This window comes from Megalops cyprinoides, chromosome 8 (assembly GCF_013368585.1).
Source record: "Megalops cyprinoides isolate fMegCyp1 chromosome 8, fMegCyp1.pri, whole genome shotgun sequence".
NCBI classification, from domain to species: Eukaryota; Metazoa; Chordata; class Actinopteri; order Elopiformes; family Megalopidae; genus Megalops; species Megalops cyprinoides.
In genome coordinates, this window is record NC_050590.1 from 25,607,323 (window position 1) to 25,625,655 (window position 18,333).

Here is an 18,333-nt window from a genome sequence, read left to right on the forward strand (position 1 = left end):
GAGAGAAATTTGGTCATCATTGATCGCTGTTTTGGGACATTAAGCCACGTTAAGCCCTTTCACGTTAAGCGTTTTAAAATGTCTCTTCTTCCATAACAAGCACGCTTCGGTTTTAGAAAAGTAATTCATAGATGTATTCACAACACTAGCAAACCAACAAACACCCTTTGATATTAAACTACATTATGAAACATTTTCATTTCAGTGAATAACATAAGAAACTTTGGAAACACAATACCTTGCTTAGCGTATTTAATTCAACCATACTGGCAAGGTGCCAGACAAATAAGGTGAAGTTCAAAATGTTCTAATCTAGCGTTTATGCTTTTTCCAACGATAAACAGAATTTAACAAAAGATCAGCTGCGGCTGAGTAAAGGGTATTTAATTTCAGTGATGAACAGAATCTAGCTTGCTAGTCAACTAGGTTTTTATTAATAGATACAACACGCATTATTTCATAGTGACAGTGATAACAAGATTCGTTCAAGCAGATCTTTAAATGATGTGTAAACTTATATTTGCAAATGGAAATGATGTACGTGTTTATTTGCATATAGAGTCGGGAAGTGAGATCCGATCACAAGTGGTCACTCGGGACGCATGTGGGGACGCATTTTAATGCCAGGTGTGAACAGATGTATTTAGAGCTGTCCACTTCTGATCGGATCACCCAAGGCGCATGTTAATACCAGGTGTGAACAGGGCCTCAAATAACCCTGAGGCAACAGGCTTCATCTTTCAAACAAGTGTTACTCTCATTGCACATCATTATGAATTCAGGGGTCTCTAAAATGAACTTACTTAGAGAACAAAATGTAGAGCAGGAATTCTGCTTGGTGTATTGTCAGATCTGGAAAATGGTCATAAAAAGAGTAAAGTTGCTCTTGACTAAGTGACTACGAATTTCACACAACTGACACTCAATAAACTCAAGAGGTATAAAATTATTGCAAAGAAAGCTGAGTGTATTTTGGAGGTGGCATGGTCAAGCCTAAGCATATCAGCCAAAAAATCCAATCTGACCAACAGTGATGAAGATGAGCATCCAGGAAATAACATGCCTCAATAAGCTACCAAAGCCACCTTGCCAGTGTTGGAAGGGCCAGTAGAAGCAGAGATCCATAGCAAAACAATGAAATGCAAGACACAAATTCATTCCCAATGTTCAAACAGCAGAAGAACATTGAAACACATTCACCAACATCTTGGATGTAATCCTCTCCACACACTGACAACAGTATGACCTATATAACACATAACAGGACAACATGAAGGCTTTGCATATTGTATAAAATAGTTTCTGCTGTACACATTTCTTCTATTGCTTCACTGCCTTCCTAAACATGCCAATACTGAATACAGCTGGAAGGGTCTGCCTTTTACTCCATCCCACAAACTCATTCACTTAAAAACCCAAGTGGACCATTTTAGGTTCTACAGAAATTAAATGTCAAAGCTTGGTACCACCAAAATGACAAAAATTAGTATTCTGCTCCTTTATAGAAGAACAAAACTTCTAGTGTTGAATGAGCATCCAATCAAGCCTTTTAAAGTCAAGTCTACTTTCAAACCAACAAACATAAAATTCAGGTATGCTGTTGAACAATTGTTTGATTTATGACATTATAATCAACTGGTCAGGTTCAGATGATGAACTAGAGGCATTCTATCAACAGTTGAAACCTTCAAAGATGGAGTGAAAACAAAAACTTTTCTGGACTTCTTGGACTTGGATATTGCAAAGATTATTACAGACAGCTACTCACATACTTCTGTGAAGATAGTAACAGCTTGGGCAGAGAAATTCCACCCCAATTCCACCCCAAGTAGCTAAAAAACAATATCACATGTGGACATTTGCTCCAGTGGTTAGTTACGAATGAGCCCCTACCATCAGTGACAGAGCAGTCTGCAGTTACATTCCAGTTACAAAAAAATACATTGCTACAGCGGCAAACATCTGGGACTTCTAAATGAAGTTTCTGGGAACAGTGCATAAATGGGGCACAAAAATAGATTTTTGGATCAATTTTCCAGCAAAGTCATACAAAATCAAGTTCCTCAAAAATCATAGCAGTTTTATGACTGTTTTCTGGGGAGAATGTCCCTGGTGAACACAAGTATGCAATCAGAACAAGGAACATCAATTTTCCAACAGCACAACACTATAACTTCACCCATCAGGTTATTCAAAACTTACTTAGATGTTTGGGCATCAAAAATCAAAATTGGGCATTTGAAAAGTGCATTTGATCTGCTTTAGTTGCTTCAAAGTAACACTAAACATTAAAGTGTCAAGACAAACTCAGAGTTAAAACTCAGTGTTTAAACAAAGTGAATTGTGCTTTGGCCCAAAAAGTGCAACAATTTCATTAGAATCAGCATCAGGTTTTTTAAATGGCTTGAGCCACTCATATCAGGCCAAATAAAACCGGAGCCAACTTTGCTATCTTATCATAAACTAAATGCTGCTCACATATACATGCATGTCACTCCACCTCAAATTCAAGGTTTAATATTTGAAAGTATTTTAAAAATGCATCCAACAATCAAAAGATTAATAAAAAAGACACACACTTCAGGTTGTAGCTTTGCAGCCATGTTTGCACAGGTTCAATTTACGAGGCACTTTACTACCAAAAATATTAACAATTCAGCTGAGCGCATGCAGAAAATTTCCACTTAGACTGCCAGCTGACTTCATGTTTATTATTCTTCTCCTTCTCCCAAAAATTGGTAGCACCACATTTTTCTTATCAGCAAAACAAGTCTACTTTTAAATACCATTACTTATAGACATTGATTTGAAGGTTTCGCAAAAAAAGCTTTACAAAATGCCCTTGGTATGCTTGCTGACCCCGAAGATCAATATATCTGAAGAGAGAAAGGCTGACAATTCAGTGATGTCTCAGCCAAGCAAACCTAAATTAAGTAAGACCTGGTTCTGGTTTCAGCTGTGTGCTTATCTAGATTTCTTTATGCCAAATAGGCTAATGTTACAACATGGGCACATGGCATTACGGAATATTTATGCATGTGATTTTATACAAATAAAGAAGAATAAAGAACAATAAAGCACAATAAAGAACAATGAAAATTAAAAATCACTTGTTACAACAAACAACATATTCAAACCCCAGCAGGGTACAGCTGTGCACTGTGCCATTTCCCAATCTCTGCTGCTGAGTCTAAACAGGCATGATCAAACAGATCCATAAATAAATGGGAAGGTAGCCTGGCCAATGGGAAAAACTTTTCCCAGCTTCAGCAATTGCAGCTCCAGACAGGAAGAGTCATTAGCCAAGCCACAGAGAATCCATGGGGAACTCTAACACGGGACACACAATCACCACTGTCATGCAACCCTCCAGTAATTGGTAGTGGGAGGGCATGCATTTACAAAGCCCAAAACAGGCTTTCACCCCAATGCATCTGTCCTTCAACAGCCTACATCCAAAGTGTCAAAATGCACAGAGCACAAACCTGAATCCTAAATTGGCTGCTGCCACTAGCAGGTATTGGTGCAGAGGCAGAGATGGCTGTGAGGGGTTTTTGTCCTCAAGCTGTTAAGGTTTGCCTGTCAGCAAAAAGTACTTCTGGAGTGACAGAATAAGGATGCTTTTTCCCACTAGGCCTTGGCAGCTGGAGTCAAACAAGGATGAGCACTGGCTTAAAGTTGGCGACAGATTCCCCAAAGAAAATCAAATGTGCATTATTCTATCTGTTCATTATTTTACTTCTTCACTCTCAAAAACATGTGTGTGAAGCCTGTGTGTGCAAAGCCAAGATGGCAATTAAGTAGTAGGCTTATGTTTTTGTCACATTAGTGCTTTAGTGACCCTTGGGTAGTCACCATCCAACACTGACACTGTATATTTATGTGCGTTACGAAAGAGTGCAATACTTAACAGTGGGGTGCTGGAAACCATTATTTCTATTGAGAAAAACAATTCCATTTTACACACTATTTGCATGATAGGATGCTTTTACCAAATCATTTTACCGTAAATTAAAATGTTAATGTGGTTTCTTACATTAATAATACTGTCTACTGTATATTAAAAAGCTCTTCATTTATTTTAATAACTAATAACAGAAGTTCATACGAAACCCTTTCCTGATTTTGCTACTGTCTAACCTTCATACAAAGCCCAGAATATTGCTCCCCCTTCCCTTCTCTATAGATTACAGTAAATTACCTCTGAATATTGCATTAGTACTATGTTGTTGTTTTGTTTATTGCTCACTTAAATGGACAAATAAAGACCCTAAGCCATACAGTCTACTGCGTACAGAGCTGATTTGAGTTTTGCTATGTGGAATTTTTTTTTTTAGTTTTAATATTAGTGCTATTCTTGTGTGAACAGGCTGAAGGGGCACAAAACATTTCACAGTGCAACTGGGTCCTGGTGTCAGACACAAACAAAATGACGGCGCATACTCTGTTACACTTCCACAAGTTGTAGGCTTACCTTTAACCAATAAATTAATTATACTTGAAATGCCAATCTCTTTTCTAAGCAACGAGTCTTTATCTGCTTGGGGGAGACATGTAAGATAATACAGCTACTATTACACAGATGCAAAAATACACAGATTAACACACTGATTCTCAATCTTGCTCCTGGGGACCCCCTTGTCCGCATGTTTTCCATCTTTCTCTGCTCTACCTACCTGACTGAACTCATCAACACACCTGATTTAATCAAGAGCATGCACACTAATTTCAATCAGGTGTGTTTGGAGCAAGGATAGACAGAAGAAATGCAGGACAGTGGGCCTCCACGAGTAGGATTGAGAAACACTGGATTAACAAATGAACAGACACACACATGCACACAGACAGACAGACACACACACAGTAATAACTGATTTCATAAGATCCATAGTCATACATAATCTTAGATGTGACATGGCTATTGGCAGCAAAAACGCAATATATCAATGACCCTGTGCGCAGTCCATAAAATACTGTCCACTCAGAGTATGTACTATAAAAGCTGACAACCAGCAGGCTAATGTGCAGACTGACACACACACACACACACACACACACACACACACACTCACTCACTCACTCACACAAATGCACATACACAGGGATACAAAAACACTGTAGAGACCTCACCTCCATTCTTCCCGATCTGTCTAAAACACCTCCAGAAGATGCGGATGAAGGAGGCCCTGTTGTGAGATGTGGCCCTGATGTAGGCAAACTCTCTGAAAAGGATGTGATTCCCATTCCTCACACTGCTAAAGCTGTGTAAAACAGTGAAAAGGTAGACAAATTACATCTGTCATAAGAGCACAGCACTGTAAACTCATAATTCAACATAAGGTCTCTTCATATCAAGCATTCTATATTCAAAGCTTTGTGAGAGTCCGTGGCATTTATTACTTTGTTCTGCAGGTTCAAACTATTTAATCATCACATTTTCTTGCCTGTAAGCACAAAGCATAATGGAGAATGAGAAAGGGGTTGAAATTGACTAGAATCACATGAATCCCATTCTGTTTGAGTCCTTGAATTCCCTGTGGTTCATCTGAAACAGTGGCAGTTCAGACAGCTTATTTTCCCAAACTGCGTACACACTAAAAGCAGCAGATACACACATTGAATTTCAAAGGACATGCTTTTCTTTGGAAAATGAGCAAGATCAAGGCTCCACAATCAATACTGTATTAAGAAGGGCTATTACTGTGATTGTACTTTTCAAACCTTAAGAAAAAACACCAACAACTATTATTTCCAATAGCCTGTTTACACCTAGTAATCATAGCATCCTCACAATTGGTGGTGACAGCAACGCAGCTTGATGCAATCGGAACATCTAGGAAAATTAAGGTCCAAAGTGGCTGTTAACAGTCACCTGAAAATGTGCTCAAGGAAAAACGATTATGGTAGTCCACACTGGTATACATGCTATTTATTTTCAATGGCAGACTTTATACGGAATAAAGCAGAACCCACTCATGTCAGTGTCAGTGGTTTTTAACAGCACACATTATTTTTGATTGCATCTTGAGGTATTTGCATTTTACTTCTCTCTTTTCATTACCGATCTCACATGTAACGGTGTTAGACCATTTCCTAATAATAAGCATATAAATATAATCAGCGGGAAATCTGTCATCTGTCCAGCATTTGTATTTATTTGACACAGACGGAATAAAACAACACACTTCATGGAAGCAGTGATGGAGCATGCGTGTCAACATGTGTGCATGTATAAATGTGTATGTATTACGCATGCAGAACACTTTCTTGTGGTTCAGACATCAGATCTGCCCATGCTTATGCGAAATTAAATGATCACCCATTATCCTCTCAGAACTTGGACAGTGTTACTGCGATCCCAGTCTTCCACCCTGTGTCCACATTATAAGCTGTGTAAGGGTGGGCATTTCATGGTTAGGAGACCCACAATAGACACAGCTGCGCCAATGTCTCCATCTGGTCACAGTGCCCCCTACTGCACTCTGAGCTACAGATTGCACCCAGTCAATGGAGACCCATGCGTAGCCCCCATCAGGGTTAAACAGGAAAATTGAAAGGCAGCTTTTAGAAAGAGCTGAGCATTAATGTCAGTCTGCTGCAAATCAAACAGGCAGTAAATACGAACTTAAATAGTGGGATGAAGCTGTAAATAGTGGGAAGAGAAACCAAAGAAAAATAATCAAACCACATGTTGCATACTGTTCTCTCAGTATTTAGACTGTGGGAAAGATTAGTTTACAGATTGTGGGAATTCTTTATATGTTATGCATTAGGCTGTAAAGGTATTTCAAATGCAGTCAAGCTGCATGGAAAAAAGAGCAATGTGGGTTTCTACCAGTTGTGAGTTATACGCATCATTTTACCACAAGGTAGCATTTGACCCACACTCCCTACTATACCTTCATCCACTCTTTATCTCCCTCTCTTTTGATTTTACTCTCAATTCAAAATGACAGTCCTGTCAAGACTAACAAAAAAAAAACTTCTATACCAACTCTCTGGGCTTTCATTAAAGGTTTCCAAATAAGAACTTCACTGTACACTTTGCATTTTACTGTGTAGATGGCCTGCAAGCAAAAATAATGGAACCAACATTTCTTTCCTACTCATTTTGTATTTAAACTGAAAACGACCAGTGTTCCAGTTTTCTCCCTGGACGTTAACACTGATATTATTATGTCATTACCAAATATAGATCAGGCAATTACAATCACCAGACACCATAGATAGCTGCCTGATAGTTTCAGATCTTATAATCTCATTAGTTTCCCTAAGGACAATATTGAAGTAACGGAGCACCAGGCCAATTTACACTACTTTAAACTGCACACTGATAAAGGCAACAAATTAAAGGCAAGCAAAACTGACTCGTATACATTTAGTTTAGTTTGGCTTTTTCCTTAGGCTTGACTCCCACATCTATAATCCATGTCGCAAATATGGCAGGAACCATCGTAGCCCTGTAGACCAAGCCTGGTGTTTCTTCTCGGGCTGATACAAAGCACTGTGAAACCAATTTTATCCCACAACTATGGGTTTATCCTGAGAGCAGTCATGATTCTAGAGTATCATTTCATGGAAAAAACTTTTCTTTTTCCTTTATTGTTAAGTAAATATTGTCATTTCTACTTTTTAATGAAGGACAGTTGCTTGCTGACAAGATTAAACAAAAAACCATAACAGAGGGTTTTTTATAATAATTAAAATGCCATTTCATCTGCTGGAGTTCAATGACCAGCCACTCCAATCTTCACTTTCCATTGACTTTGTAACCACAAAAGAACCAAGTGTGAGCACTGCCACCTTCAAAAATCCCAGGTGCAATCAAGAGAGGCCATGGCAATGACAATGAATATCACAAGAATCCATTTCAATACTGTTCTTTTCAAAACAATGACCGAAAGAATGGGAGCTGATGGAGGCAACTATCCTTGTTAAATAGGAGACAATTAACCACAAAAAGGAAGGCCTATAAATAACGAACTTGTAGAAACTCACCATAAATAAGCCAGAAGTTAAAAACAACATCTTGTGGGTTAGCCCTCTACGGCCAGGTAGAATGGACTGATGCATGGAGTTTGCAGTTCACTTCTAGAATTCCTGAAAATCAAAGTTGGCTAAACTGATAGCCATTCATAAGAAACAAGTAGCATTGTTGCAGTTGAAACTATTGATTGACACTGTTGTACGATTCCATTTAGAACTGCTGTTTCCTCTTCCTTGTTTATTTACCTAACACTTTGTAATTTAAATAAACAAATAACAATGATGGCACTTTTCCACTCTCAGCCTTCCCCTGGCCAGAAGGGCAGGCTGGTGTTGTACAGACAAACACTGAATAAACAGCAGTGCAATGCTTGCCCCGCTTGATGACGGATTGAAAGAATGCACCAATGAGTCAATACTTCAACAGTAAGTCTGACTGTCCTTTGAGATAAACATGTTAAGAACTCAGTATACTCTTCTCCTCTACTTAACCCCACTCCTCTCCCAAGCACATCCAAATGATTCTTAACATCATTCAGCTCCATACCAAGTAATTCAAACTGTTTTTATTCCAGCCTCATTCCAGTTAATGACCTTTAAAAAAAAAAAAAAAAATCTCCTATTCCCTTGCATTCATGGAGCATAATGATAAAAGTAGCCCGCCTCCACCCTTTGATCAAAAGCATCTAGTGGTTTGTAGTAACTTAATCTCTTCTCCATGGATAGGCTTTCAGGCCTTCCTCTAGGGGCTGCACCCCTCTCCAGACAAAGCCTTTCAGAGGGTCTGCATGATATGGATATAAATACCAGCTTCTTTGTGCTGAGGAATTTGCCTTTCAGTCTCAACCAAGCTCATGGTCAAAAAGGGATGTGAGGCCTGTGCAGAGATGAATAAATTAGTCATGAGGTTAAAACTCCTCTAAATCATTCACAGAAATTCCTCTAAAGCTAACAGTAATACAGGATAGTGTTAAAAAATAACATTGTCGGGCACCAAAAAAGAAATACTGTACTGGTGTCATGTACCTAGTCACAACGATTTTCCTCAGAATACCTGTACAACTGGCAATTCATTAAATTCATGACTTTGCACATGTATACAGTATACATGTATACATGTATAAATACATACAAATGTATGAACTACATGACACAACATATTTTTCACGAATTTCCATGCTAGTGGTCACATTTGACACTAGTGGCTTTTCACATTTCACAAAACATTAAAAGTGGTTAAAAGTGGATGAACTCATGCAGTAGCATAACCTGTGACACAAATGCATTTGAGTCTGCATTTGCTCCATGGTAGTTTAGCCCATTGAATACTGTCAGGGAGACATACCCAAATCAGTGCTCCCTCCACACTGTAGACCTCTACAGAGCAGTTTCAACAGATCAGAGGGGGCACAAAGGATCAACTAGCAAACACATGTGCAGATACTATGGGGCAATGTCTAGTGGCAAGCCCCTCTCTGGAGAATTTTCCATTTGTCTGCACAAAGATGGCTGCTAGGCCATTTTGATTTCTTTGTGTTGTTTTGTAAACCTGAAGCTTTCATAGCTGTGCATGATAAACACACCATCAATGACACTGAAGTCCCATATTTTCCACTGTCTCTCATGAAGCCACACCTCCTGAATGCTGCCTTCAGTTTGTTCCTCCAGCTTTGCTGTGGCATCTCACCACTATCCTGATGACATCTTTCATAGGTGTGCAGCCTGAATATTCAGGATTGATGGGACATCTGTAACTGCTGCTGGCTGTGTGAAGTGAATGATGACTGGTAATGGCAAAATGGAGAATCAGAGGAGCTACACAAAGTTAAACAAAAATTCTAATCACTGATTGCTTTAAACTGTATTATTAGCATCACTCATCAGTATATCATTACTGTACGATTATAGCCTTCCTGAATAATTTCTTATTCAGGATGATTTGTGTAGTTTACATTTTTATGCTGTTATTTTCTACAAATAGATGCAGATGCAATCCAGATTAAGGCAACATCCAAAACTCATTCCTGCACCTCTGCTCTGTACACAGCTTTGGCCTATATACTGGCTCAGAATACTTGCATATAGGAGATTTTTGTATTATGCTCCGAAAAAATATACAATAAGTAGGACTGGCATTCACCAACAAAAATTCACCAACATATTTCCTTACACAGGAAAACATTTTAATAAAATATGCATTTTTAAAGATAGATAGATAGTTTTTGTTCCAAAGATGCTTTCATTAGAAATCTTCTAACAAATCTAGTCATTCCACAGTCAGTCAGAATTGGACAGCTTTGAGCTTTCAATTTTTACACTGAGTTGAGGGTCTGGTCAGTTTTGGTTTGGCTACCATATATAAATGATTATTTCCTTTTAGAAACACAAGTGATTGAAATGTATCATTTCTTTCAGAGGTGCGGTATGGTGGTGCTTCTTCCATTTCAGAAAGAAACTTATAGAGAGAAGTGCTTCACATACACCTGTTTATTTCAGCAAATGAATTATGCCATTCTTACAGCACCCCAGGACTGGAAATTATTAAAACTTTAAGAACTGTTTAAACAACAGCCTGGTGAAAGTCTGAAACATCAGGGGGAAATGCAATCTGACTACTCAGCTTGAGAAACCAGGAAGCCAATCAGAAATGTCAAATTGTACTGTACTCCGGAGTTCACACTTCCCATTCAGTCTGGTAGGGCCTAGTCTCTGTCTGCACTTTGAAGATGGAGGCTGTTTTTGTCAACATCTAAGATACTGCTGTGTGTACCGGTCTTGAACAACATTCAAAACACAGGCAAGAGTTGCAGCAGGTTAGCTGTGAAACAGAAGTATGTAATCCTGACCACAGAGTGCTAGCAGTCTTTGAGTTCTCCCAATTAAAACCAGGTCCTTAAGGGTATGGCTATTCAGTTTACCTTGGCCAAATCAGTGATCCAAATAAATGAGGAAAGAATGATTTGAAGGACACCCAAGACCAATTCATTATTCAGACGTCCACGTAGCTTAAAGCGAAGTGCGCAGGTCTTTGCTTGTCCACATATGTCCTTTAGCTGAAACAGACATTCATACCCCAGTTTTTGCAGCTTCTATAGCTCTGCAGACTTACTGTATTTCTCAACAGCAGGTCTTGTGCTGCTCTTAACACAAATATCAAAACTTTCTGGCAAACGAAATACAAGTAAAGGTTCTACCATGGTTAAGCAATACTGTATTGGTTGACTTCTGTTCACATTGTTCACCTTGATAACTGGGAAGCTAAGCTCATGTGATGTACAACAGTGATTCACACTGGTTACAAGCACTTTACAAGTATGAATTAAAATTGTGCGTAGACCTCGGGCCCCTTGCTGGATGAAAAAACCAAATTGTGGATGCAGTCTCGCAGCTCTGGTCTCATAGGAGATATGTAGAACCCTTTAGGCTCTCCAAGACCAAATCTGGCCAATCCTGTTGCTGAATGACACATGATACACAATAAAACATTCTAAAACAGTTTGCTGGGTATTGCCCTCCTCAGTCCATCTCAGCACAGATTCACTAGGGAAAGTGGAAAGCATGACACTTTGGAACTGGCTTCATATATACTCTATTTTTATGGCAATGTGACTGTGCAGTACAGTTTGTGTATAAATGGATGTACATTAAAATTACTCTGCCTGCATGATCAGACTTTTTAGGTGCTACTGCAAAACTTTTCAAGTTCAATCACATCCTGCAGTTTGTTTTGAAAAGGACCATTCATTTTATTATCCTCTGCCACAGACATTTTCCAACTCACCACAGCACCACGGCTCTCTGGTTCACTGACTATAGACACAAGGAGTCTGCAGCTTTCATAGGCCCATCACTTCATTAGCCAACCATTCATTTCAGGAAGGGGCATATGTGCTATAGCGCTCTCCTCTACTCACACCCTATCGATGACTTGAATACTTTAATCAAATGCACAGAGGTTAAGTACGCCACATCATATCTTTCTACATGGCTCAGCTACCTGAGCTGTGGGGGCCAAATATGGTTTTTTTTCTCTTTTCTTTCTCAACTGACTAGGACTCACACAGCAGGCCTGTCAGGCTTTCTGTATGACATGTTCCTGCGGCTATGTTACCAAACACATTCAAAATTTCTCAAGTATGCCATACAATGGGGTAGCTGTTGAGAGTTTTTTCTCCTTAACATAGTTCACAGCTTCAATTTTCATAGGTACCCACATCAGGCTGAAAAGCAGAATAAAGACAGACCACATAGACAGGCATTAAATTGAAAGCAGTAGGTACATTCATGTGTGGCAAGTAAGCTTTTATCAAGACATGCCTGTGTAATTCACAGCTAACAGCCCTGTTAGTTCATCAAGCTACCCAAGCAGTATGAGTTATGGGACCAATTACTTGTAATTTGCAACAGTACAGGTATACTGTAAGGATAAGGTCCAAGATCATGGCAATTCAGATCTGGCTGGACACAGGGTTTCCTTAAAATGACTATTGTGGGTGCATGCGTGTCTCCAAACACACAAGAAGGAGGGGGAACAAAGACACAACAAACAAGGAAGGATTAAAGGATGTAAGGATATGACTCTACTTTGCAGAGTAATCCTTTGTTAAAGGCCAGATCTTGCTAGAAACACAAAGTAACACACAAGCCTCTTAACTGTATCTTGTAATCAATGCTTTTTAAAAAGTTAATCAGGACCTGTCATAGGAGCATTGAGTTGATCATGTTCGAGCATGCTGCATTCCAGGTAATAAAAAAGTAACCAACTTACTACTCAGCAAAGTATCGAGCAATTCCAAATTGGGTGTATTCCTCCTTGTGCTCCAGCAGCTGGTTCACTGCATCTTCCATGTAGAAGAGCACATTCTTCTCAGCTAGTGGAGAGAAATAATTGAGACACATTGGCATTATGGCCATCATGAACAGTGACAAAATAATGGGACAGCAACAGCTCAGCCATTAGAAAGTTATATTTACCACCATGCCGTGGCGGTATTTACTAGTCATAATCGTTTTACTCACATTTCAAGGCCAATACATTTACCCCACTGAGAATAATGATGCATGACATAAAAAGAATGATATCTTTCCAGAGGAAAAGCTGTCTGCTAGAGAGGGCAATATTAGTGTAAACAGCACTTGAAGGGCAAATGTTTTCACAAGACAGAGAGCTACCGTCATCCATGAATACAAAGGCAAATACACCTGCATCTCTTGGGGTGTACTTTTTCCAACGTTTGTATTGAACTGAGATTTTAGAGCATATAGCATCCACAATGGTTTCATACTATACAAATGCTTTTTCCAGTAAGAAGAAATAATTTTGAAACATGCCTTGATGACAAAAATAACAAATAACAGTGTTGTTTAGTTTGCATAGTAGAAAGGTTTTAGTATTACATAAGTTAGTATTAGCCTATTCCTATTATGTATAAGAATTCACGTTCTTCACACCTTTCTTTCAGCCATTTCCACCCAATGCAGGATTTTTCTCTTTAACAATGAAGGCCACAAATGTGCACCAAGGACTATGACCATAATCGTGAGATCAAATTCACAATGATGTGTATTCTCCTTGCATCTTCATGTATCATGTGAAAGCTGGCCAACGTGTTATTTGCCCTGAACCTCAACACTCCATAATACATTTACATTTGCACGTATTAATTTGGCAGATGTTTTTATCCAAAGCGACTTACAAGTGAGGCAAAGTACAACACAAGCAAATAACCATAAGGAGTCAACAATATTAGAAGCGTTGCATGACCAGGTTTCAACTGTTGGCCAGACAAGGTGCAAGCTAGCTGGTAGAGATAATGAGTGCATTAAAAAATTAGATTACATTTTCTTTTTTTTAAATAGGGAAAGAGTTTCAGGTGTTCAGGTGAGAGAGCTGTGTCTTTAGATGTTTCTTGAAGACAGAGAGGGAATTGGCAGAACGGATGAAGTGTGGAAGTTCATTACATCATTGGGGGACAACAGCGGAGAAAGTTCTGGATAATGATTTTGCGCTGCAATGTGACGGGACCACCAGACGCCATTTGGTAGCAGAGTGTAGCAGTCGGGGGGGAGAGGTGTCCCCTGTCCATTAACCTTTGTGTCATATTTTTGTTTTTGATTATGCAGGCACATGCTCAGGGAGGGTCGAGGTGGCTTGGGAACTTTGCCCAATAACCCATTTTTTCAAGGGGGTCATGCCATATGCCACCTTAGTAGTGCAGGTTTTTATGAACACCCTGTACATTTCAATGAGGTTACAGTTGTGTTCAGTTGTCCCTCTTCATTCTGAAACACATACCATTATTTTTGATTCATACCCCTGATGGCTGTACCTGACTATACTCCAAGTAAGCTCGTTGTGATCAAGGGACTTTTAAGGGCAGACTAAAATGGCCTAAAATTTCTAAACTCTTCTTTAGTCTTTCATTGTCCACTAAACACTATTTTCAGGCTAAACATCAAGATCAAAAGTGCTCTTAGATTACAGCAACTAAATATAGACCTTTGTTTTCCAGTCTTGATGGCTTTGCTAGGGTAAATAAGAAAGCTAATAGTACCCTCTAGTAAGATAAAAGTGAAATTTATACAGTGCAGCTAGAGGTGACTATGCTACACCACTATTTGCTCTCCAGAAAACCAAACAGTTTCAGTATGACAGAAAGGAACTGCTTTACCTTTGATAGAGGAGGAAACAAGGGGACAGTGGGGCCAGGGAGGAGACAGAATTTTCTTTGCCACTCATGTCATTGCAATAAACAGGCTAGTATGCCTCAAGCAACACAATCCAACACACAATCCCTACCAAGTCCCACTTCATGACTATAATGAGACAAATATATTAAGAAAAAAAGGTTCAAGATTAACACAACAACAGCATTGCTTAGAGTAACCTTGGGAAAAAATAACCTGGAAAGCACCTTAGAAAAGATTTTTCAAACAGGTCAAAACATTATGTCATATGGGAGGCTGAAAACCCATCCCTGACAGTTCCAACAACAATGGGTGGGGGATTGGGTTCAAGCAAATCTACAATTTCAATAAATCTTTCCTCCCTTAGCTTAAAGGTGAAATGATGAATACTCTTCAACTGTGTAGTTGGCAGATGGTACAAAAGCCATCCTTGCATTAGAAGCAGAACAGCACATTTCCAAGAGATGCTGGCGTAGATCACAGTCTTTTCAGACACACAAAGCCATTCCATCCCTCCATCTGCTACAGAACAACCTTACATTCTCTGCTAACATGACCTGATTCTTCAAATTCCAAAAACATGGAGACTGGCTCTTTGCCAGATTGATTCCCATTTTATATCTGACTTTTAGAGATTGTTGATTAATATGATGGAGTTATTACTTGTTGGTTTCTGCTTCCTTAAAGTGCTTGATATGAAATTTTTGGCAGTGGACACAGCTGCCTAGAGGGCTTTGTGTTTTGTATGATTTCACTTTTTTCTAAACTGGCGAGAGAAAACTTAATACACTCCCTTTAGGCCAGATAGATGGCATGCAAACAAATCTGAGATGCTGGAGAGAGAAAGTACAGGCACTGACTTTGAAATCGATACATCACTTTTAATATGGGTTGAACCGACTGAGCAACATCTGCCATCATTACACGAAAGTGTCAGAGAGCGATTCAATAATCCCTAAATCACATCTGAGCAAATCTCTGGGCCTTGAATATCTATTTATTTCCATACGGAACAAAAACCTAGTTATTTGTTGAATATACTGTAAACTAGTTCTGCATTATTAAATTACTGTTTGCAGTATACAATGGCATACCGATTTATTAATTTGTACAGCTCACACTACATCACAAAATTATATCCCCTGGTGGAACTTGCAGAAGCAGTGGTACCAAGATATAGCCTTCAAGTTAACCAACTATTTCTAGGGAAACACTGTATCAAACGATCAATTTTATAGCAGTGAGCTCTTGAAAATATTGACTGGCTAGAATTATTTGGTTGTTGCCTGCACAAAATACAAATCCATCCACCATGATGGAACATTCTCATCTACTGCGTGATATTACCTATAACATAGTGGTTCTTAAATGTAAAAGTCTGGGTTAACCCTTGGTGGGTCACATACAAAAACATATACAAAGCAAGAACACTGCACACAATACAGACTGGTATGTGTATTTTGTGACCCAAAAATAGACTTAAATTGATGTAGGTTTCCTTTCCTTCCTTTTCTTTTCAAAGATGTATTAAATCTACATCAATGTCAGAAGGGTCACAAGGGGCATATACTAGATTGTGTTGTTTAGTATAGTCTTGTTTAGTATATAGATGTTGTTCTGAGATGTTTGCTTTCCAGAACAAAACACAAAATTCTTATTCATTTCGGTAAATCCAGTTCAGTTTTGTGAATTCTGAAATTCTCACACAAGGCACTCCGTAAGTGAGGAGGCAGTATGAGGTGAGTATGATGAGGCAAGCATGAGATGCAAATAAAGCTACATGTATCACTGCAGTTACATGTGAAACACACTAAAGGTTTGGAGGCAATCCTTCAATTGGACGCATCAGCTGTTGACCGAATCAGACAGGATACCACACAGTGAATGAAAACAGATGCAGAGAATTTACATTTAACTGAAACATGCAACAAGAGTTTTTTGTTTTAATTTTTGTTAGAAACTAGAAACCAACATCTTGTGATCTCCACTGACATTCAATCACTGGCATTTTACAAAACATATTTATTGCATTACCACTATTGCATTACCACTTGTCTGAAAACAAAATTAAATATTTATTAAATAATTTACCAAATTATTTATATTACAAAAGATTCAGCATTGTCTTATATGAACTCACTAGTCTCAACTGAGGATATCACTCAGGATTAAGGAACTATACTAACCAGGAATTTCAAATTGCAAATCCTGAATGAGGAGGTATGTAAACAGGGCACCAAACTGCCCTACAAAATACCCAGTTGTATGAACTGATACATGAAATTAAAGACACATAATTGAGCCTGTATAACAGCTGACTGCTCAGCAAACGCGCCTTGCACAAATTCATGATGTCTGATCCTACCATTACAATCCCGACAGATTCAAGCAAAAGATCTTAACTACAGAACACGTCATAGAGAACAGTGGTTAGCATTTTAGTGAGCATTATTGTACCTATACTATATTGAATGTCAGGTATTTTTAATGTAAGCCGGTGCCAAGCGCACGGTAATGTACCTTACAGCAGCGTTGACCATATGATTAACTGCTTGGCCCTTGCCACAATATGTGACCACTGGTAATTATTGTTGCTCTGAAAAATGGTTAGGCACTAGCAAGATATATAGTAAAACAATTAATTGTTGTATGTTTGTTTTAGCACTGTTTTCAGATAATATGTATATATTGGTATAATATGTAAATATCTAGCTAGTTAACACTGTTTAATGGAACTTGCTGGCTAGCTAGCTAAAAGAGAGAGAAAGAGAGCGCCTTTACTATATTAATAATGCATTCCTAATTAGCTAAGTTTAGTGAACTGTCCTAATGTTTGCCACACTATTTCAGTTAAGGGTCATATCCTGAATTGGTAACTAAACATACACCTGGTTAATGAGATAATATGAAGTTAGTTTAAGATACAACCGGCTAACTATCTGACTAGCTATGGTTGTGTTGCTCAGCAAACACAGCTAGACTAACTAGTTAGCATTATTATTTCTTGGCTAGCATCACCGAGCTATGCTGAAATCTAAGTGAGCGGTTAGCTGTCTCGCAAAGTTTTGCTAATGCATAATTACAAAGACAGCAGGCTGGCTAAATAGTGAACATGCAGCAATAAAAAAATATGCAGCTAACTGAAGTGAAATAGCTATAGCCACAGCGGATACGGTGGACGCTATCAGTCACATGCTAGCTAGCCTGCATCCTAGCTATTCAGCCAGCAAGGAATATAGGGGAGATGCAACGTTACCTAAGTACTCATCAACCGTAAGCGTGAAGCGGTCGGCATTCATTTTAATTTCGCTGATGAAAAACAGGACTGTTGCTTTTTTGATGAACGAACAGAACAGGATATTACTAGCTGTCTAATACACGGTTTCTATAATAGCTTCCTAGCCAGCTACGTTCTAAACCGACATTGCTGGTTTCCATAACAGCAGTACCGCCGGACATGTTTCATCTAAAGAAACCCCTTGTCAACAATTGTCCGATTGAAGAGTTCCTACGTTTCTCATCCCTAAATTACATTTTTCCTTCTTAAATACCACATTCCTTGATGAACTCTTACCGGGATAATTAATTGCAATCATATGCTTTATCTTAGTTACTTACATAGCAGTGATAGAGAATGATCTTTTATTTAAACTGATTTAT

General features: G+C 38.7%; 1 protein-coding gene across 1 annotated transcript in view; it reads right to left on the reverse strand.

Annotated features, from left to right (window-relative positions):
* c8h11orf49 (chromosome 8 C11orf49 homolog) overlaps window positions 1-18,103 on the reverse strand; it is a 51,543-nt gene extending 33,440 nt beyond the window's left edge. Inside the window, exons 1-3 of the mRNA XM_036535558.1 lie at window positions 17,930-18,103; window positions 12,755-12,857; window positions 5,131-5,261 (exon numbers count right to left, since the gene is read on the reverse strand). Coding sequence (XP_036391451.1) covers window positions 5,131-5,261; window positions 12,755-12,857; window positions 17,930-17,972 — 277 coding nt within the window. The 5' untranslated portion in view covers window positions 17,973-18,103. The remainder of the gene's footprint in view (window positions 1-5,130; window positions 5,262-12,754; window positions 12,858-17,929) is intronic.
* Between the last annotated feature and the right edge of the window lie 230 nt (window positions 18,104-18,333).